General features: G+C 41.4%; 1 protein-coding gene across 2 annotated transcripts in view; it reads left to right on the top strand.

Annotated features, from left to right (window-relative positions):
* Positions 1-3,478: 3,478 nt before the first annotated feature.
* SCRN1 (secernin 1) overlaps positions 3,479-22,727 on the top strand; it is a 40,737-nt gene continuing 21,488 nt past the window's right edge. The window contains exons 1-3 of one of the 2 annotated variants that reach the window (XM_064444337.1): positions 3,815-3,900; positions 4,525-4,596; positions 14,420-14,579. In XM_064444337.1, the coding sequence (XP_064300407.1) occupies positions 14,421-14,579 (159 nt within the window). In that variant the 5' untranslated portion in view covers positions 3,815-3,900; positions 4,525-4,596; position 14,420. Of the gene's footprint in view, positions 3,901-4,524; positions 4,597-14,419; positions 14,580-22,727 lie in introns of both variants that reach the window. The other variant, XM_064444338.1, reaches the window with a different exon arrangement.

The following is a 22,727-nucleotide window of genomic DNA, read 5'->3' on the forward strand; positions in this document are numbered from 1 at the left end:
CCAAGTACTATTGATACTTTTTGCTCTTTGGATTTGTTCTACGACATTGGATTTACTGGCCTATGGTGTAACTATTATCCTAGGGGCTCACAGGGTTTTTCAACATTACTAACTCTTCTGTAAGTAAGAAGTTTTTTGTTCCTGTGACTCCCTGTAAGATGATTAATTTAAGCTTAGTGGGATGCCTTTACGGGAATAGGCTTAGAATTCTGACCTCACAGCAACCAGGTACATTTGCTCTGTACTACCCCAGTTCATCTGATTTTCAGGTACTCCAAATCAGTGCTCCACCAAAGAGAACAAGACTAAGATGGTGGCTTGAAGTAATGAAAATGATTACCAGTAAACAGGCTTTCTTGGCTGCACTAGCCCTTCTCCAAAATCTATCACAGTACTTTTTAATATAATTTCAACAGTTAGATGGTCGTCTTTACCATCTGCATTAAGCCAGCTTCTCTCCTTCTAAATACTCTTTGCTGAGAAAACTAGTTCCATTGGTCATATGCCTGCACAGCTGCTGTCTTGAACTTGCAGAGGAAAGTATTGTAGAAATTATGACTCAAAGATTAGTGCTGCAGTGTCTCGAGGATTTGGGTTACTACTTCTGCTGAATAGGCTCTGATCTCCAACTAAGGAGATGTTTAAAGAACAGAAATAAACTGTAACTTAAGCTATATGTTGCTGTGTTTGCCTTTTGGTCTCTTCCTTTCACAGCTAAAACACAGAACAAAGGTTCTTTGAAATTCTCTTTTCTAAAGAAGCGTCCTTCCCACTCTCCTCCTTTGATGTTGCATCCCATTGGAAACTTATCTTCTGCAGGAGAAAAAAACATTTTTTAATATCCATAAATTCTGCTGTTATGTTATTAAAGATAAATAACAAATAATCAATAGATAAGCATTGTGGATTTGTCCTAATTACTGTAATTTTGTATTTTCTGTTTACGCAGCAATCTCCACTCAAAGATTTCAAAGATACAGCTGTGAGTAAATGCTTTCCCCATTTCATGTATGAAGTAATTTAATTGCCACGAGGTTCCAGTATTTACCCAAAGTCGAGCAGCAAGCTTATGGCAGAACAACATACACCCCAGGGTCTCTTGATTCCCAAGACCACGCTCTAACCACTCATCCTTGCTGCTTTGCTCAGTTCATGGCAGCTTACACAGAAAGGAAGCATCAAAGATTTCTGCTTTGCCGGTATGTAATAATTCTGTACACAGTCTAATAATTCTTAGGTAGATTATACTCAGCCACAATAATCTCCAGTGTAATTAGAGAATAGATTTAGTCATCTAAGTGAGCGTAATATGGGTAATCTAAGTGGTGTGTTATAGGATATAATTTAAACCCTCTTTTAAATTGCACCTGCTCTTTTCATCAGCTATCTTTCTGATTCTAAGCAGCAAGCTGCTTATGACACAGTTCATCCTTGATGTAACTCCAGAGCAAGGAATTTGGGTTGTTATGCCGAACTGAAGTTGTTACAATTAAACTCGTAGAAACTCCTCAGCTTTCCAGTGATCCAAATCACCTTTCAGTTAGATATTTTAAGCAGGACATACCCAGCCTTTTTTTCTGTTGCAACATATTCAACTGCAATTCTGATGTCAGGGGAAAACAAAGGTCTTGCTTAAAATATGTAATGGAAGATCTTAGAGTATGAAGGCCTCCGTGTTGCTAACGATCAGCCCGGCTTTTTAATCAAAAGCATTGAGGCTAAGTAATGACTTCTAAATTAGTTCCTATTCCAGTTACTGATATATGCCCAAAAGGTGCAGGTGCCACAATATTTCACATTCACTGAGATTTAGACTGGGAACAGCAAATTACTTGCTCTTTTGGTTATGTAATGAAGTTGCAACTTCTGGTCTGCAATTAAGTTTACAGCAACAGTGTCCAAAGCTTATCCATAATTTCCGAACATGTGCAGACCCATGGATTCTTCTGCTGCTTGTGGTGGTGATGAAAAAAAAATTCTTTTTCCTGCATATGGTTCCAGGATTTTTTCTTCTAAATTTTCTTTTTATTTAGGGTCCCATATGCAGATTCTGTCTGTCTTGTTGTTTTTCTTTTGCCAGATTACTAAACTAGATGTCCTGATCTAATAAGCAGTGCAATATTTAAGTGTCTTGATTCTTACCTTGTAGGAGTGAATGATGTGTAGTACTAACTGAAATTTGGAGTGACTATGCTTTTTGTGGCAATTGACTCTGCAGACATGTCAGGCTGGCTTGGCCTATGTTAATGAGTTACGCTCCTGAAGAGAGATAGGAAGAAAAGCAAATATCCTAAGGAACCCAATTCTGACCACCAAGTTGTGCAGCACTGTAGAAGACATTCTGACAGGGTACTTTCAGGTAATTAGTTCTGCTGGCAAAAAGCATTAAAATCTGTGAAATGAGGCAATGGCTGCGACTAAACCTCTGGGACTTATGCAAATGCTCTTTTAGAGATTTCTATATTTTCTGTGTCTTCCCTCAGTTCTAGACTGCTGCATCAACCTAACATACTTGCTTCTTCCCGCTCTCCTGCTGAAATGCTCTAGTTTTTAATGCTTTTTTCTGCCTACTGGTTCATCCTTGCATTTCTGACCTCTTCCACAGCTTCCTTTTAACCTTCCTGTCTTCCCACACTTGGCAGTCCATTCTCCACAGTGTCTGGTCTGGGGCAGGCATCAGTGGAGCATGCAGCAAGGTTCCTGTCCTTTAAGACAGAGATAGAAATGTAAAGGTGCTACCTTGCACCAGCAAACCATGTTTGTTTTCCCTAAACCAGAGCCGTTTAACTGGGTAGCCATGAACCTGCATGATTACACCTAGAAGTGAAACTATTTTCACCTCTGCATGGAGGCACACGTTGTGTGTTGAGGACCAAGTACACAATGGGACAGCCCCATTTGGGGGGGCATTGGCAAACAGAACCGGCCATCTGCTCCATGCGCCATGGCTGAGGCATGCTGTGCTCTACACCAAGTCTCAGAGGGACAGTCAGTGCCATTCTGCGCTGGGCCTGGCGGTGCTGGTGCTCTTGCTGAGGACCCCAGTGATTCAGCCACCAGAAGGGCAGGAGCCCACCATGACACTTCACAGGCGGTCAGCAGAGAAGTCCCTGATCACGAGATCATCCCATCAGCTTTGCAAAGTTTGGTGGACTCTTTATCCAGCGGTTTGACTGGTTAATGAGGTTGCAGCTACGTCTTAAACCACCTGCTTGACTTTCTAGCCTTATCCTGTGCGCGAGACAGAGGAACACAAGTCACACATACAATTATATCGCTAAAACTGAACGAGCGCCTTTTCTTCCAATGCCTAACGTGAAGGGGCACGCGAATTTGTGCCCCCTCTGGGTCCCCGAGACGGACAGGGGGAGGCCGCGCCCACCACTCCCCACCCACCACGCGGGAGGTGGACGCTTCTTCTTGGTGCCATTTTCACGTCCTGGCGCTTTGGTGGCCTCTGCCTCGCTGTGGCATTTGAGGGTACACCCACCCACGCGTGGCACTGGCGGCCACCGCCTCTCGCCGTGAGGGAGGGTGGCAGGGGGCCGCCAGGAGCTGGGACAGCCGCTCTCCCTCACGGCGGCGACGTGGGGGCGGCGGGAAGACCCCGGGCAAGGGCAGGAACGGCTCTGAGGGAAGGCTTGGTGCCAACACGGCAGCCGTGGTGAAACACCAGAAACGGGCAGTCCCTGAAGCCCGCGGTGACCGTGGGCGAAGCGCCTCGCCACGGCCGGCCCCGCCGCCGTCGCACCGGCCGGTACTCGCCGCGCGGAGCGGTTCGGCGGCGGCTGCGCGCGCAAGGGGGGAGGGGGCCGCGCGCCGCGCCTGCTCCCACCGGCAGGGGCCGCCGCCGCCGCCGCCAGGCTGAGGGGAGCGGAGCGGAGAGTCGGGTTCGCTGAGGTACGGTAACGGCGCCGGTAACGCTGCGGGGCAGGGCAGGGCGGCGCGCCATCTCCCCGTCTCCCTCCTCCTTTGAGCGGCGGGGCTGCGCTAGTTCCTTACTGTGGGGTGGGGAGTATGCAGGGTCTGCGGGCAGCGACCTCCCCGGCGGGGCTCGCCCCGTCAGCGCCGGGCGGCGGCGGTGGTGTGGGGAGGGCGGGGGACGATGGCGCAGAGCCGGCTTCCCGGGGCGGGTGCCGGCGCCGTCCTCCCGTGGCGATGATGTCCCTCAGCGCCTCCGTGCACCTGCTCCTGCGGCCGCGGCGGGAGGCACCGCGCCGCCCTGGGCGGGGGCTGCGGGCGGGCACCGCGTAATGGCTGCCCCGCCGGCCTCCCCCGGCCCGCGGGGGCGGCAGGCCGAGCCCCGGCGGTGCGGGTCGGGGTCCCGCGGCGGGAGGAGAGGGGGCTCTGTGTTTGGGGCTGGCATGGGCAGACACTGTCCCCGTCTGTCCCTTGCCTTCCGGTTGGAAGGAAGGCTCCCTGGTCGCTGCCTTCCCTGGTCGCGCTCTCTCGTAGCTGCTGCTTTCCCTTCTTTAAGGACCCGGCCTGGATTTTGTGTGCGTGTCACCTTTTTTTTTTTTGAAGGTGCCTTTTCATACAGTCACCTTGAAATCTGGATGCCTTCGTGAGCGTTTGTAAGCATACTGTCACACTCAGGTAGGTATGTGATGGTTTTGTTCACTTGAGCCGGCTAATGAGCAGATATACCTTCCTGCGAGAGTCTACAAAAGTGAAGTCTTTATTTGTGCTACTGGAGGCTATGAGTGACCTGCTTTTAAAAATAAAAAAAGACATTTTCTCCAGTACTGATAATTATAGGGTGGAAAAAATTATATTAAACCAGGATCTCAAGCAGAAGACAGCTTCGTTAGGGTCCCAATCCTACACATACGTACATTTATACGTAAATCTACCCCTATGAAAAATGTCCTTTGAACTGAGTAAAGCCATCCATACCTGTAAGATATGAAACTTTAATAATCCCAGGGAAGTGGTTGTGTTGCAGTACACTTCGTAAATTCTGTGATGCAAACTATCTATGTATGATAAATTTGCTCAGTAGTTTAGAGGATAATAAATACATGAACTTGTGGGAGGTGGGGTAACTGACTCATTTGGTTATAGGTTATTACCGTTTCAGCTATTGGTCTAAAAGCTGATTTAAAATTAGGGATTTAAAGCATCTCTAAGCAAACTGGTTTGTTCACAACATGTCACCCAAACCCTCTTGCCAAACAAAAAGAAGCCTCAAAACAAGTCTTCAGTCAAATATATTTAGGAAGTTGATCTCTGTGAACACAGGACTTCCACTGATTTGAGATGAATCAAGACTGAAGTTAACTTAAAGCATTCACAGTGCTATAAACTTGCCAAGTAGTTTAGATCACAGAGCTTACATAGACAGTCTACAAAGACAGGTGTTGTATTGAGGCAAATGTGGTAGATGGAGATCCTTTATTGATATGAGTAGGTTTTTTCCTCCCAGAAAGTACTTCTGTATTTAGAGTTTGATACTTTTATGGTAACTTCCTTTTTTGGAAGACATAAGTAACTTTTTCTGCTGTTAAAGTAGGGCATGGCTTGAGCTCTGTTTGTTTACTTTTGCTGAGTTTGGTATTTTTGGTAAAGGGTACTGAATTTGGTTCCTCACTCTCCCCTTCAGTAGTCAACAACCGTGGATGCTTTACACAGCTTGCGTGTGGGAAAGTGTGCTGGTTTATGCTAGAAACTTCCAGTAAGAATTTCTGTATTTATTATGGACTTGAAGAGTTGTGAAGCTGGCCATTGTCCCTGTAGTCTTTTGGCATTCTCTTTCTGTAAATTCAGCAGATTGAGAAATTGCACAGAATTGCTAGATATACCTGCCTCTGTAAGGTACCCAAATGGCTGGTTTCTGCCATAATGTGTTGCATTACATCCTAACGTTTACAAACTCTTTTGCTAGTATGGAACACTTGCTGCTGTTTTAGTTTATATTCTAAACTAAACTGAGACTTCCAACGAGGTATTTTGATGCTTTTATTTTACCCATTGTTAACATAACCATGTTGCTAATTTGAAATGACTACCAGTCAGTGTGGATTAGCCAGCTATGTGTGGAGGCGGCCAGCCTCTCCTGTGCAGTGATCAAGACCTAACTGAACCCCAAAACTGGATTGTGGTGGCTCTATGAAGAGGGAAAGCTACATGGCTAAGTATTATGCAGCAGTTAGCGACTTCTCATTATGAAGTTGTGTGTTGTACAAAGATGCTTTGGATGCCAGAAGCTCCTAACAAGGGGCTCTGCCCCCAGTGACAGAGGCAGGAAAACAGGTGCTTTTCTATGAAATGGAGTATGTTACAAATATGACCTTAGACTGCAGGCTGGAATAGCAGCTACAAAAAGGATAGAGTTCTGTGACTGCTTGGAGACTTAATTAAGTGCATTGACATCCACTCAGTGAAAAGTCTGTATAAATAATGAATTTTTCCCTGTATGCACAGCCTGTGATGGAAATGAGACTGAAATCTTGTCTTTGGGATGACCAACCCTCATTTGTTTTTAAATAGAACTATGTTTTCATTAACATAATTCAGATTACTTGAGGCAAAAAATAAGATCCTGTCTTCTTTTGAAAGATGCCTACTCTGAAAGGCTGGTTGAGGCTGTATTAGACAATTAAACTAGAACTGGTTGGTCGGGACTGTAAACTCTTGTAACAGCTGAAATGTTACTGTTTGTTAGGACTTTAAGTGCTGAAGAGTTTTACCATGCTCGTTTGATGGCCAGTATCTAATTTGTTAGGCAGTCTTAAGGACTTAAGACCTGGCAGCTGTTGCCAGGAATATTCCAAATTTTCCCACATACAGCAAGAGAAAAATTTTCAATTCTTTCAAGGCCTACTCTGCATTTGCTCAGTTAAATGACCGAAGGGGGTGTACTGCTTAGAAAAGCTTTGAAATGCAGCTTGATTTTTATGCTGGTGTAGGGAATCACTACTTCTTGTAATTCAAAAGTTAACTTGCTGGAGAAAATGGCCATACCAAATGTCTGACTAGAAGGTTGAGAAGTTGCTCATTTTGAGAAAATTCTTGAAAAATTTTTAGCATGTAATTAATATAGACAAAAAAAGAAAAGTTGAGCATGGCTTGCAAGTTTCAGCTGCTGATAACTCCTCTTAGATGTCTTCTCAGACACAGCTTAGAGGGACAAAGACAGTCAAAGTTTGGGTGTGGTACCTTCAAGTAGTAAACTGGTATCATCATCCATTGGTGGTAAGGAAAGAGTCAAACAGTTGGACTAAGGTTTAATAATGAAATGTCCGATGATAGGGGCACACAGATCTAGCATGGTTTTGTGCTTTATATTCAGGAATAGTCTCTGCTTTCTAATTTCTTAATAAATGAAACCTTCCTCTCTCCTGATAAGTCATGCATTAAAACTGTCCAAAATGTCAATTAAAAAAATAACCTTTCAGTGTTTCCTAAGATGGGAACAATATTATTATTGTGCCTTTCAGTTTGCTGTCTTTGTTCTGTGCCTGCAGCTGAATGAATTTTGCTTTTCATTTCTGTTTTTGGAAACATTGCTTTTCTGCAGGATGCAGAGATCACATGTCTGTGCATAAGACACTAGGCTTGATTTGTAAATGGAAATACAAGCTTGTCTCAGGCACAGGAAACATGTCGATTTGAAGGTTAAAATAGAGATTCAAAACCAGCAACTAAACCCTGAACAAAGTTTTCAAAGCTGTAACTGACCTTTCTCCTGCCACCCCATTAAAAATATGGAAGAGCTGAGAATGCATAATGTGTGGCCTATTCGATATATTCTTGCCTTCCTAATGAGACAGCCTTGATCCAAATCTGAGTACCCTTGCTCAGTTGGTGCCTCTCAGTTTTTCACTGTAAATGTTTCTTGCAGGTTAGGTCACTTACCCTTTCTGGTAGTAGTGAAAACAGATTTACTGAAATCTTTAAACATTACTGAAATAGTTCAGAAGTATTAGCACAGCTGGGTTTCTGTTTTATAAAAGCCCAAGATATAGTGAGGAAAAGTCATCGTTCAATATAGAGAAACAAGCTGTATGTCTTTGTAAAAGGTTTAATGTGCTCTCTGGACTTTAAAAGCAGCTCAAATCCCTTTTGCAATATAAATGTTAAAGAAAATGCTGTCATCACCAGAATGCACTCAGAACTTAACACCAAGGAGTTTAGCAGCCTCTGTATTTCTGATACCTAAAGCACCTGTTCCAGATCAGATTTAATTTGAAGAAACTGTAGAAGTGAGGGTGGAAAATTTAGGCTATATGGTCAGTAAAACTGGTGTGCTGAGCAAGATGCTGTGGAGGTCTGAGATGAAACCCCAGTGTAAAACCTCCCACCTTGTTTTTGTGGACACCCTCACTGTCTTGAAAATAAGATATTGATTATCATCAGCATTAACAATGGTTTACCTACAGCAATTGCAGGTGTGCTTGAAAAACTGGGGCTTAGGATGGGTTTAGACTTCACCCTGTACAACACTTTGTTATGTCTCTGCTTCAGAAAGCTCGACAGTTATGCCAACAAAATTCTTGAAGACAAGCTTAGAAAATGTTTGAAACAAGAATGTGTGTGATGTATCCGTGCAACCTCACTAAGCTGAATGAAAGCGAAGTGTGTTGTTCGTGGTTCCATCCTTGCTGGAAGACTTGCCAGGATAGGCGTGCTGAGTAATGAATGCAGTGCTTATGCTCCTAGGTGAAGGATTGGTTTGATCAAGCCGAAGTTTTGCCAGCTTGTGAGTTAAATCATATCAATACAAGGCAAATTTTACAGTTAAATTCTACTTGTAGTAACATGAGGTGAATGCTTTCCTGTTGTCAGTGCTGACAGCTTGGTCTCACTGAACTTCTCTTCCTTAATATCCACTTGAGTGTTGTTTTGATTTCTTGTGACGAGGAGCTGTAATGGCAGTAGCTGACTTCCAATGTAATATTTTTTACTGGTCTGATATTGCTCTACATGATGGTGACTGGGTATTATTAAATTTTTAGGGAAGAGACTATATTGGTGTAGAAAGAAAAAATTTTGTGTAGCGTATTAAGGACACAGCTGTTTGTACATGTGTATCATTTAACATGTCCTAAATGGTGCCTTGTCAGGGAAGGAGTAGCTCTACACACAGGAATAGCTATTTCAAAAATTTTTTCATTTGTTGGAAACGTTATTTAATGTTAACAATAAATGTTAATTAACATTCCAGAAACCCCAGCTAACCTAACTTGTATTAAAACCAAAGGGTTTTTATATGTGACTTCAGGGCCATCTTTACCTTTTATTGTGATAAAGTTGCAGGGCATTAGGTTAGCAGCAATTAAAAAGGTATGAAGAGCAAATATTGGCTCAGCTCACTAAGCGTGAGTTAGATATCAAGATGGACCCTTTTTTTGACCGTTTTCTCACACTAATCCTTTTTATTACCCACTGCTTCCTAGTAAGTGGTGCACATTCATTGTAACCCTATTGTTTTGTTTTGCATTCAAAACAAAACACAGAGGAAAAAAACTTGCTGTTGGCAAAAGCAGATTTACTGTTTTAGAAATAAGTTTTGGAATTGCTTGAAAAATAAGTTGTTAGAAGAGCTTCAAAAACTAAAAGTTCATAACATTGAATTTTTATTTTTGGTAATTTTTTAAAAATAAGACATAGCAACTATGAAAGCTACTATTGGCAAGCCAGTTTTCACATAATTTGTAACTGTAAAACTGGTAATTTGTGCTTAATGTCTTCAGGGTATTTTGGTAAACAGGAAAGTTAGTTGGCTTGCAAAGAGTTGATATCTATTTGATATGGGAGAATAAAGTTATTTTTCTGATAAGTAATTTTATTGTAGTGGTTAAATGCTTGAACTTTATAAAAGATTATTTCAGCACTGAATTGCAGCTTTCAGGGAAGCATTATATGGTATTATTCTGGAAAAAAACCCAAAAAGGTCTGGAGCAAGTTAGTATGAAAATCCTCCTTTCTTCAGTTTGGACTCCAGCTTGCTAAGCTCAGAGTACCTTGTTGTGGATACAAAGCTATTTCAGTTTTCCTGGGTTGGGGTAAGGTTCCAAACCACATGGAATAATTTACGCCTGCCCCTGTTCTCCCAGGAGCATGGCTTCCGTCTCTGACAGTCATGTGTTCATGAGGGGAGGATGGGATTCTGCAATCTGTCCTGTGCGCCTGTTGCTATAACAGCATTATTTGTTTGTTCCTTTTTTCTAAGTGAAAAATGACATGTAAATGAAGCTTTCATTAGATTATGTCACAATCTTTATGTACAGACTTAAAGAATAACAATTTTATTCCTGGTTGACCGCTCTGAAAATCTTGATTGTGGACAAAGTTTGTCACTAATAGTGCAAGTTGTTCTAATTAGAATTTGTGACCCTTCTTAATACAAATTCGCGTTTGTAAGATCGTAACACTGTGAAATGGAAAATACTGTAGAGTGAAATGTTCCAGATCTTGATATCTTCAACCTGAAGGTTAGTATTTAATGTCTTTCAAGATTTATGGATTAGTTTTCTTGAGGTGGTGCTAGGCAATAGCACTTCTATGTTTGCCCTATTTCAGGAGTATAGTGATGTTCAGATGTGTTTATAAAGCCCTGGTAACTGTTGTACCTGTTATTTCACATTGTGATGTTTGGAGCCAGATGTCGCCCAGTGGATGTTACTCTTTTCTTTCTGCATCAAAGTACTTAAAAGCTCGTCTGTTTTACCAATGACAGTAAGAGTGATTTGTTCATAGAATTAATTTCGCTTGGCAGTCTCTAAATAAGATTTATCACAGTGGGAGAAGGTCTTAATAAAGGAACTTGTTTAACAAAGCTTCTTCATAGTGTCTGAACACAAACTAAGCTAAATGCCATAGTGACCAGGAGACCCTGGAAAAATTATGACCTCATGCAATATCACATAGTACATTTTTGTCAGATAAAAAGATAGCAAGTGGAGTATGTTTCTTGGGGTTGTTGCTCAGAACTGGTTTTCAACCATTGTGCCTGTAGTGATTCTAGGTCAACCAGGTGTGATGCCTGTTAACTACCTGAAACAGCAGCAGTTATTATGTAGTGGCATAGTGTAACGTACAGCGCCCTGTCTAATTCTAGTGCTTTTGTATGCAGGATGGTTTCGGACATAGCCTGTAATAGGTGGCATAGTCCCTGTTTCTCTTAACTTGCAGTGGCCCTTCCATGAGTGTAATTGTCTGCAGTCAAATCTAAGGCCTGTTGACATACAGTGTAGGTTTACTTCTGTCTGTCTACACCAAAACATATGTCTGAGGTACAATCTGTTGAGAAAATCAGGCCTGTATGCTAACATGCTTTGTGGTAAAGAACTGCAGCTGTGAATGGGCAACAAAGGTGTTCTTTGAGATCTATTTGCAGTCATTCCCAGTGTTTTCCAAGGTTTTGAGGATTGCCTTTTACTTGGGGAGCAAATAACAGGGTGGTTTTTTGTGGTTTTTCTTGAAAATTTCATTAGAAAATTACAAAATTCGTGGAAGAAGAGCAGGAATTAATAGTAGCTGGTTTTGTAAGTTAGCCTGATTTATCAGAGGTACTGTGAAGGAGTGTTCTGTTCCTTCTGTAGATGAAAGATGCTTGTTTGGTATTGAGTCAGGATGGTATCTTGTGAGAGGACAGAGAGGTGGCAAACGTGTGAAAATGAGAATGAGGACAACCTGCAGTTGAACTAAGAAAAAAGGAAAATTAAGTAGGCAGGTAGAAATGTCCTTCTTAGGTAGGTAGCTGCTAACAGACTGCTTTAGTTACATGATGGAGGAAGATGAAGGTCGGTTGTGTTCTGAACAAACACAGGTTGTGGGTGTATCTGAGAAACTGCCATCCTTGCCGTATTTAAAGTGAACCAAATAAGGTTCTAGGAAGAACTGCTACCTAGCAAACTGAGTAGATTTAAACTGTAGTAGACTGCTAGCTAGCTTCCTTCTCTAGAAACCTAATTTAAGATCCCAGTGCCAACTCTTATGACAATCATGTTTTCAGTACAGGGTTGTAACGTTCAGCTTGCAGTGTTCAACTGTTATATACGCCCCTGTATGAAATACAGGCAGTTGACGTGAACTCTAGTTATATACTTTCATACTTAAAAAGTGTTACCAAAATAGCAATTTGGGTTTGGTTCAGTAACTGTTGGTATATTTAAAGGAAAAAAAAAAAAACCACTCCAAAATATAGATAAGCCTGCTTTATTCCAAGGAACACTTTAGGAGTCTGTAGAATATTAGAGACCTACAGGTTTTTTAATTCTTTTCCCTGCATGCTTAGTCTGCAGGTATGTAAAAGTCTGCCTTGCATACCTTCCAGTTCATTCAGGAGCATAGTGCCGAAGTATTCCTTCTCATCTTTTTAAGCCTACCTTGCAATATGTTTGTTATGTAAGTTGAAGAACTTCATGTAATAAAAATCAGAACTGTGTATCACTTCAACCTTTCTTTCTAGGCTGTTGGATGACTAATGTCTTTCTGCTGCCTTATGTATTAGTTTGTGTTTAGAATGAAGAAAATATTTCTTTTGAATACTGAGATCCACAGTAAGGCTGCAAATTATTAAAGGTTTTGGCTGGTCTGGCAAGGCAGCAGAAGATAAATTTAGAGCACAAAGTGGTGACTTATCTGAAGGTAGTTGTGAACTCTTGGGATGCTGGGAAGCAGTTAAGTTCACATCACCAACACGGCAAAATAGATGTACATACTTGGAATAATTCATAGCAAAATATTAAATGGTTTCATTAGTGGTGAAGCTTGGGCAACGCTCTACATGTTGCATTTCAGTTTAATTGCAAATGCTCTGATGACTCGCAAGTGGTAAGAGTGGTAATTAAATGGGGGTTTTGGTCTTCCTGTGTGTCTGCAAGACACTCATCTAGAAGCAGTAACGTACTGAGACTTACTGGCACAATATGCAAGCCTGCAGGTAGGTGTTCTCTGCTGGATGTATTTTATCAGCTGAAGTAATTCCAGCTTATAGGAGCTTGTCCCTTCCCACTGGTCAAAACTCTGCTTCTAAAAAGGGGTTGGTTTGTTTCCTAATGCGTTTCCAACTCAACTGACCGATTATTCTTGTATATAATCTTGCCTAAATTCAAGGGTTGTGTGAGTTTCCTAGACAATTCATCACCCCACATTGTGTTGGTAGAGGGCACCTTTAACATATGCCTTCTCTTGAAGTTTTTTTGCAAGGTTGGGTGTCAGTGTGGCCACTACAGGCAAACTCTTAAGTGTTTTCTTCACAAACAATTACCACTTTATGGATTATAGCCTTTATCCAAAAGGCATTCTTTGGTTTAATATTGGAAGCCTGCTATTCTGTGAAAAGAGTGTGCTCAAATGGTACTGCTTTAAAATAAAAAATCAAATTTGAATGGTTTGAAAGATGTCCAAGTTAGTGATCAAAACAAGCTTTGCACACACTCCCACCCCCAGCATTGTCTTTCAAATAAATTATCAGCTTTTTTGGGGGAAGCTTTTAATTGTATTGGTTGTTCTAAGGAGTCCAAATGTGTGCAGATATTTTTACTTGTTTGGGATATTGTGGAGGGATCCATGAAGAAATCTCAGACATCTGTGTTGAGTGCTATTTTAACAAGCAATAAATACTCCACGTAAGCCACCTTTCTGGCTTAGGTGCCAGAAGTTTCCTGAATGGTGGGAAAAAATGTTAGATATGGCAGTGTACACAAGAGCAGCTACAGTGGTGTCATAGTTTGGTTTTTAACACTTGAAATCTTAAAATGTATGTGCTATCTTATAAGCATTTTAAAGAATACTCACACTAGCCTGCATAAACAAATAAACCACAATCAATTAAATTTAGGCAAGAGCAGCAATGCAGACAAACCACAGAGGAAATAAATTGCAATTAATGCTTCAGCCTCTCTCTGATCTGAGTAGATAAATCGACGGACAGTTTTTGATACAATTGTGCTATATCTTTGCTCTGTTTCTAGTTACACCATTGTCTTCCCTCAGGAATCCCTCAAACATGTTTTCTCTTTCCTTTTTTAAAATTTTAAACTGCATGGGAGCAGAGAGAGTAAATTATTTAAAATTATTCTGTGTCTCTGCACTTGTCTGAGTCAGCAGAATACATCTAGGTCATATGTTCCCAAACAGCTCTGGTGCAGAATATCTTTTTTTCTTTCTGTGAGGACTAAGTAGACTCATTAAATTACAGTCATCTTGCCTTTATTCCTCTTCTTTATGTCCTCACAAGGCTTGGGTGAAAAATGTCTGAAAAATTACTATAATTCTTTTTATTAAATCCAGATAAGCTTCCTCTGAGCTGACCTGTTCTTCCATTATCATTGCACGATTCGCTGAAAGATAGAGGGGAATGCATTGTCTCTTCGCCATAACAAGTAGCAGTAGGCTCTGATTCTCTAATGCATGCAACTGAGTTCGGCAAATGCTACTTCTGATAGTTTGCTCCTGCTTTCCTTTCTAGGATGGCTGCAGCTCCCCCGAGTTACTGTTTCGTAGCCTTTCCCCCATGTTCTAAAGATGGGCTGGTGGTGTTTGGAAAGAACTCTGCACGGCCTAGGGATGAAGTACAGGAGGTGGTCTACTTTCCTGCCACAGCTCATGATCCGGGAAGCAAAGTTGAGGTAAGGGTGAATTGTTACATTCGAACTCTGAGCAGTGACTATTATTGAAAGAAATGAATGCTGCCTTGTTTTCTTGTCAGATTGTGGAGTCCTTGTTCCCATCACTCAAACCTGTCTTGAGTAGAGAGCAGGCAAGATTTTTGAAAGTCCTGAAAGCGTAACTCAGAATGTAACTTGTTTAATTGAGGAAAAACCTGTGACCTGTACTTTCTCCAGCAGACAGGCTGAACTGTTCACATTTCAAATTCCTGCACCATGTTAGCCTATCACTTGCGTTTTCCTTTTAAGGGAAAAATATCCTGGCTAACTGGAACTAGAAGCAAACTTTCAAAGTTTGTCACTTTGTCACATCTGAATTGTTTTTCATTCATGGTTGTTGTCTGACAGTTGTAATGGGGCCTGACTATGCTAGGTGTGTTGCAAAACAGGTAGCCAGAAATCTCTGCTTCAGAGAACTTGTGAGGGAATGCGAGAGGAGGAAAGCAAGAGCATAAGCTTTGTAAGCCAAATACAACTCTTGTACATACAGTTGGCTTTGGTGACATGTTCTGCAGCTGAGTCACCTGCATCATGGTCAATTTTCAGTGCCGTGGCTTCTGTCTGAATCCAGGCTGGATGTGGAGTCCTGAAGCTGGACACTGCTGCCTTGGGTGCACATTGAAAGGGACCCTGCTGGAAGTAATTTTAATTATAGTCTGTTACTGCCGCCTAACTTTAATGTCAGGAGAAATGAAAGGATAAGCATATGTGGAAGGGTGAAGCAAGGGGACAAACAAAACAAGAAGACAGGAAGAGGAGAAAGTGTGCAGTGAAGGTGGAACGAAGAGACTGAGGCAGCAGAAGGAATGACAAGGATTTGTGGGGGTAGCCATTGTAGCAGAGAGACAGAGCCTGATCTGCACTATCAGGAGCTTTTAAAGTCCACAGGTTCTTGCTCTGTCTGGCAGCTGGGAAAGCAGGAGCCGTGAGTTTCCCTGCATTCAGCTTCCCTCTGTCCCTGTGGCTGTGCAGAAGGCTGAGGACGCTAGGTATTCTGCACCAGGGTGGTGTGTCTCATCCCTGCAGGTCCTTTGTGGATGTAATTGCTGCTTCCCCAGAGGAGATCCTAAGGCCAGTGCCAGTTTTAATTCTGTCTTTCAAGTAGGATGACTTCCAAATTTCAGAGGATTTGGTGGTTTTCTTTGTAACAGTTAATGTTCTCTTGATTCATGTTGCTCCCAAAATCTAGTACGGCTCATGCATTATTAAATGGTTTAATTTTGGATATAAAGGAATCCCCTCCCCCTGTCCAGAAGCGCTAACTGCTGTTAATTGTAGTGATGTACTGGTACCACTATGGTGGACCCGTGCTAGTATACAGAACACAAGTGTGACAATAAGACAAGAAGAACTTTTGGAAGTTCTTCTTCCACAGTAACAGAACTTTTTTTCATTTCCAGTTCTATGGAGAGAAGCTTTAAAAAAACCTGCTCTGGAGTTTTTGTATCTTTAAAGGAGAATGCTTTGTAAGAGCTTAATGTTAGAGTACTTGATTCTTTTTGTCTCTTTGCCCCATGTCTTACTCTTTGATGAGATTGTCATAATTTGCGGAAGGGTATAATTAAGCCATATATAATCTATTATGATCCCTCTCTCACCCATGATTAAGCAGTTTAATGCCTTTTATAGAATTCAGTCATAGACTGGACTCTTTTGCCAGTCCTTTTGGAAGTGAGGAGTACAATCCCTTTGCCTAGCATGCCAAAGATTGCGCTTTTAAACAAGGGACTGGAGTGGGCTCATAGCTTTTTTTTTAAAGTAGGGGCTTAAGCCCTAATTAGATGGATAATTTGGCCTCTGCTAGTCTGTGTTACTGTATAATTCTTCATTAGCTAGCCTCAGGTTTTGCAAGTACAGTGTTGTACAGAAACATACAGGCTCCAGTTGTTTACCAAAAATCTTCCAGTTTCCTGCCAGTAGAGAATAAAACCATCTTTAGTTGCTCCGGGAGTAGCGCAAGAATCTTCATCGCACTCACCACTAAATATTGTTAATGACTTTTTTTTTGTTTGGTTGTTTTTTTTTGTTACTCATAGGTAATTTGGGTAGAGTAAGCTGGTTAAAACAAGATACTGATTTTAGTGGTTTTGTTAGGTCTAAAGGCTGTCTGGTAGCTTTAACTGCTCTCCTTTGGACAGACCTGAGCATAGATTTAGTTGTTAGTTTTTCTTTGAAGTTAAAGGGATTTTTTTCCACCTTCAGAGAGAGAGGAGGGTGTTCAGTCAAACAGGTCTAGCAAATATCAATGTTGTAGAGTAATTCTCATTAGAAATAACCCTCTTTTTTAAAATTTTGTTTTAAAACTGGCCGCTTCAAAGGTCTTTTAAAAAGTATCATAGTAATCCTCTTCACTGTAGGCATTGTGAAAGATTAATTGAATCAAGCAAAGCTCTACAATCCAAGTTTTAGGATGCTAGATTTGCTGCTAGATTTTGCGGTTTTATGAACTTAAGGATACTAGTGAATAAGATTGCAATTTCAAACCCGCTGTTTGTGATAGCAGAACTGGAGTGAGGTCTTCGGTTTTTGCTAATTAGCTGAAATGTATGTATTTCTCCTATTGTAGGGATGTGTCTAAGGCTACTCTTGTCTCATGACAAATGCATACTTACCTATAGACAGAGCTTGTGCAAAGCCTGTTCATTCCTTGTGTACTGTTACGGTACCTCTGAGGGTTAAGAAGTGCTTTAAAGTGGGCTTGAATTCAGCTGCTTCATGTTTTTTAAGTAGCAGGCATGCAACACTATATTCACCTTTTAAGCAAACTTACCGAGTTGTCAGAGGTAATTAGCAAATACAGGGAGTGGAGAGGAATGTCAAAGCTTTTAGAGGTAGCCTTTGACATATTCAGAATTATTACTTTGTTCTTTAAAACCCCTGAAAACTGCCAACGGTTCAATTATTGTTGGGCGGGGCTTTCTTTGTGACAGCTTTCCTTCCCTTGCATTTTATGAAACTGACTAAACAGTTCTGAGAATTAAATGTATGATATTTTACAAACAGAAAAATGTGGTTGGACTAATTTCATGCTACTATTTGTCTAAGTCAGTAATCCTTTGTGCCTCTGACTAAATTTTCCCTTTCATCCATCCTAGTGTGGTTTTTTTTTTGCCCTCCCCACCCCCCAAATGAACAGATTTTCTCTCCATTCCATATTATACATTTGCATTGGTTTCTTTAGTTAGATACATGATCCTTTACCTTCACTGGGCAATGATGGTGGACTTGCTTTTCACGAAATTCTATTTGTTGCAGGTAACACAATCCAGCGTGTATCAAATTTTGATTACTTCTTTGTGATTGTCACTCACATTCTGAACTGTTAAGAGGTGGTTTTCAACACACCAATAATATGGGTTGTTTTATAAGGCGCTCTCAGGATGTCTGTATCCTATTTATCTTCTGTGCTGCTCACATTTGTAAAAGTGATAATGCACAATGTAACCAAAAGTGGCAGAGTAGTTCAGCTAAATTACTGCTGTAAAGGAATCAGGCAGGCTATGCTATATAGCTATTAGCTAGTTTGTGGCAGGGCCTTAAACAAGGGAATTCAGTGAATGCTGCAAGTCATTTTAAGCTTGATCTTTGTGGCTCAATCTACCAGACAAGTAACCTTGCAGCTAACTCATCAACATAATTCCTTCCCTCCATGTCATCAGGTTCCCAAGACCCCGAACAATGGGGCTTTTCATAAAGGTCTGCTCTGTGTGTGTGACAACTTTCTCAACTTTGTTCTTGTTTTGCATTTTAACTTTGCAGTGGCAGATGCTGATCAGCAGTGCTCTTCCTTGTCATAGTGGTCAGTCTAGTGAATTTGTGCATACAGGTGAAATATTGCTCCCTTAAGCACAAACAGGGTCCTTTTTTGAATTTTTCTACTAAAAGTGTGTTCTTCTTTTCCCTGAGATGTGGATTTTAAGAATTTTTCATGTGTTAGTGAGACTTCATGTTGTGTGGGTTTTAAGGTGCAAGCCCCTTTGTCTTACTTTTAAGGTAGATTTTACTGACTAGATTTCTCTTGTCCTCTAGTAACCTGTTGCTTGTTGTGGTTTTCTTTCTGCTGAAGAAGTCTTTGGTGGACAACCTTTCCTTAGCTGAATTCTCCGGGTCGAATTTTGTTTTTTTTTTTCTTTTCGATCAACCTCTGTCTTCTAGTCTGACCTTTTATCCATGATTTGAAAATAGTCATGGTTGCTTGCTACAGCATAGAGCTGTAGAAGCTCTTTTATCTTGATAGCATGCAACATCTTATGGAGGAGTGGAATGGGGAAAATAGAAAGGATGGTCTATAATAAAGTCTATCGAGTTGTGGAAATGCAAAATTTTTCTAATATATTGGTATTAAACTCTTCTGGCCTTAAAGCCAGCCCTCTGTGGGGCAGGAGGAATTTTGTGTTCTCTAAAACTTCACGGCACAGTTATGCCTTAAAGTTGGTTTTGGGTTTTTTATCTTTTTTTCTTTAATAGGGGTTGGTTTGTTTGTTTTTTTTTTTTTTTAAAGGATACCATCCTGCCTCCCCTTGCTCTGAGTTTTCAGAGGAGTGGTAAGATTATTTGCTGTGCATTGCTCTGAGTACTGCAGACATAAAAGCTCACCTGAAGCTGGCTGAAGGGTCTGTGGTGTTGCAAGATAGATATAAAGCTTAGAAAGTAGAGCAGAGTTTGGCTGTATTAAAGTTGTTTTTGTATTACCTGGAGGTATCTTAATTCCGGTATTTGTAATGTAATCACCAGGCATCATGCCAGTGCCACAGTTTAGTTCTGGTATGCTTTGACCCCCTTTTATGACAGCCATTTGGGTTTTCTGCATTATATCTGGGGGTAAGATATTTAGAATTTGGTAACAGAAGCCAAACATCAGCTGAATCTACTGAGAGTTTGCTCTTTGGGAAGCCTCCAGATTAAATTGACAGTGCCGTGCCTTACAGTCATGTTACTGCAGCGTGAACTTGAAACTGGGCACCCCCACTACGATACCTCCATGGGTGACTGGCAGGAAACCTTGAAGAAACACAGCAGTGTATGTGCCCATGATGAAACTTTTCACTTTATGTAGATAAAAAAGCTTGTGGTGTAAAGGCTTACAATTCAGAGATAGTTTAGGAAGCTGCTTTTTCTTGCCTCTCAGCTGAGACCTGATAACTGGCTGTGTAAGCAGTCTATCTCATGACACATGCAGTCAGACAGCTTACCTCAAGCTACCTTGTTTAAGCTAACCTTTAGACTGCGCAGAGATAGAGAAGAGGCACTATGCAGGCAGACAGCAACTATAAAAGAAAGTGGTTGCTGCCTTTAGCAGAATCTATTGCTTGTCTAATGTGAGCTCTCTCTCTGTTCTGCTTCATTGCAGGCCACTGGCCTTTAAACTAATGTGTTTGACTTTGCTTTGTAACACAGGGCATGAGCCAGCAGCAGTTCAGAGGTAGAAGCCATAATCTCTTGGATGTTTCTGACCTCTCAAAACCTCTGTTTTTACTGCAGGAGTGCTGCTTCTTTACTCCCTTCTGCTACTAAAGCAAAACTCCTTAGCTTGAACTATTTTTTTCTTAATCTCTTTAAAGTTTTCTTTTTAATCAGAACAGAGAGGAAGAGGAGGGAGAGAGCTGGAATTGTGAGGGGCAAGACATCACCAACTGTCCCGCCTTGACCCAAACTGTTTAGCTGTGGCAAAACAGATGTGTGAGCAGGCATTTCAAAGTGGCCAAGCAAAGAAATCAGTTCTAGGATGTCTGAGAGTTCCAAGAGATATCCTGTGATGGGCTTTTTGTGACTACTTTGAAATCTGTTTCTTACCGTTTTATAAAACTAATAATTGTCATCCCTATTTCAGTTTTACTTTTGCTCATCACCCAAGAGACTGCTAGACTTGTAACCTAAAAAACAAGAGGTGAATTCTTGACTGCTAAATCAGCTCTGCCATACAGTGTCTCCAAAGAGTGTTCTCAGCCTTGGGTGCCTTGCTGCACTTTGTGGTATTTTATTTGTTTAAAGTTTTCTCTATTTAATTTTGTTGAGTATATTTCCATACTGTGGGTCACATGCCTGAGGCTCCATGGTGGCTCGGTAAAGTGGGTTAGAGTAGGTCAGAGGGTGTGCAGTTCTGCTTTTTGACAGGGGAACTGTTCGGCTTTTTCTAGATTTTCTAATTCTTTTCTAGAACAAAATCTGTCATCCTCTTGTCTGTCTTCAAGATAAATGGCACTGCTCGAGATCAGAGGCATAGGCATACAGATTCAAATTTTACAGTTATTGGTTGCAGTGAATAGAAATAGCTAGGAACAATACACAAATGCAGAAGCTTATGTAAAGTGTACTAGGGTCTTATAAAAAGGGGAAAACTTAATATGAAGAAGTAAGAGACACTGTACTGTGGCAGAGGTTGATTTTGTTCTGTGTGTGTACACTTAGTAAATGTTGCTTTTGTTTATATCTGGCTACAACATGGGGATACAAGTGCTAGTGTAGCATGCGTTTTTGAAAGTTAGCTTCCTGAGGATTCATTCTGGCTTGACTATGTGACTGCTAGAACTAGGGCTGAATACTTGAGATGTACCCAGGCTAGATTTATTCTGGTGTACGGATGTCCCCTCCATTGTGGCACAACGGTTTTGCTGCTAGTAGATGATGTCATGGGAGTGCTTAATGGGTGTTGTAAAATCCTCCAGGTGTCTTCCACTGTATACTTAGTACTGCTTAGTGCATAAGCAAGCAGTGGTAGCAGCGTCAGCAAGTCACATCTGCTGTATTGTGTGCTACTGCTTGTGTATTCCTTTTAGCAGAGAATTATTATTCACACTCCTTTGAGCTCTGTTGCGTTTGTTCCTGTAAATAAGCAGCAAAAGAATTGTCTGTAAAACACACCATGAGGCACATCGACAGGAGATGGTCTGAGGGACTTTTTTGAACTACCGTGTTCTAGCTTTACAGTCCTCTGCTTCACCATGATGGGAGGGCCCAGGTAGCCCATGCCACCTGTGGAATTGCCTCTCTAGACGCTTCCAGCCAGGCTGTCAGTCTTGGTGTCTTGATGGCCATGGAGGCAGGAGGCTGCGAGACTGTCATCACATTTTTGCCATCCCCTTTTGGAAGGGGCTAAAAGCAGCCATGGTGCAACTTCTAGAGTTACTGCAATAGTACAGAGATTTTGCCTGTTTTCAAATATGTGCTATCTTACAGCAATGATTGAAGTAGTTAAGCAAAGAGTTAACACCAAGTTAGAGTCTGGATCTGATGAGGGGGTGGTGTGGGGGAACCTCTTCTGTAGTCTAGAATCTTATGGCCTTTCTTCAAAGATCATTTCTTTCTAAAGCATTCCCTGACTATTGCCTTTGTTACCCAGGGCCAAAGCCTATGTGATTTCATTGATATTTCATAATGACCTGATCAACAGTGCTAGGAATCAGGCTTCTGCAGCCTGAGTACAGTAGAAGCTGCACAATAGTTTCTTTTCATTAATGAAAGAAGAAATCTCTTGTGCTTATGACTGTCGTGTCTGTTTTTGGAATACCTCCAACATATCTGCATGCCCTAGCTAGGGTGGGAGGTACATTTGTTCCTTGTACTATACTTAGAACTGCCTTGATAAGATTCTTTTCTTGATACAGTAAGTGAAATAAAAGAAATGTCATTAGTTTCCAGCCTGCTCAATTCTCTTTAAAGTTATTGGCTGCATCTCTGCTATGGGAAGTCTCTGTTCTTTTATATTTTCTGATGGGAATTTACTGTCACAGGGCATGATGCCAGTTATGCTGCTTTCAGGGCTGGAGTTGTAGCAAATCAATGGAGCCTGACACCACTCACTCACAGCTGTTGCCACCAAATGTTTCAGTATTCTTCTGTTTTTAGCATTCATACTCAAAGAAAAATGTTAGTGTTAGGAAACGCTGAGGCTGGATGCTTCAGGAATTTTAAAGACAGAGTTGATAGCAAGGAGAATCACAGCAGTACCTTATGTCTATTTGATTTGCCATTGCCTAGTCTGGCACAGCACTCAGTAGAACAGGCTGCTATGCTTGTTGTGCTGGAGGGATTTGCCAGATAGGTGGGGTGCAGGAGGCAGGACAGGGACATTGTCACTTGTGCTAACTTTTGAAATCTTGTCATCTTATC

Source organism: Phalacrocorax carbo, chromosome 2 (genome assembly GCF_963921805.1).
Source record: "Phalacrocorax carbo chromosome 2, bPhaCar2.1, whole genome shotgun sequence".
In the NCBI taxonomy this organism is placed as follows: Eukaryota; Metazoa; Chordata; class Aves; order Suliformes; family Phalacrocoracidae; genus Phalacrocorax; species Phalacrocorax carbo.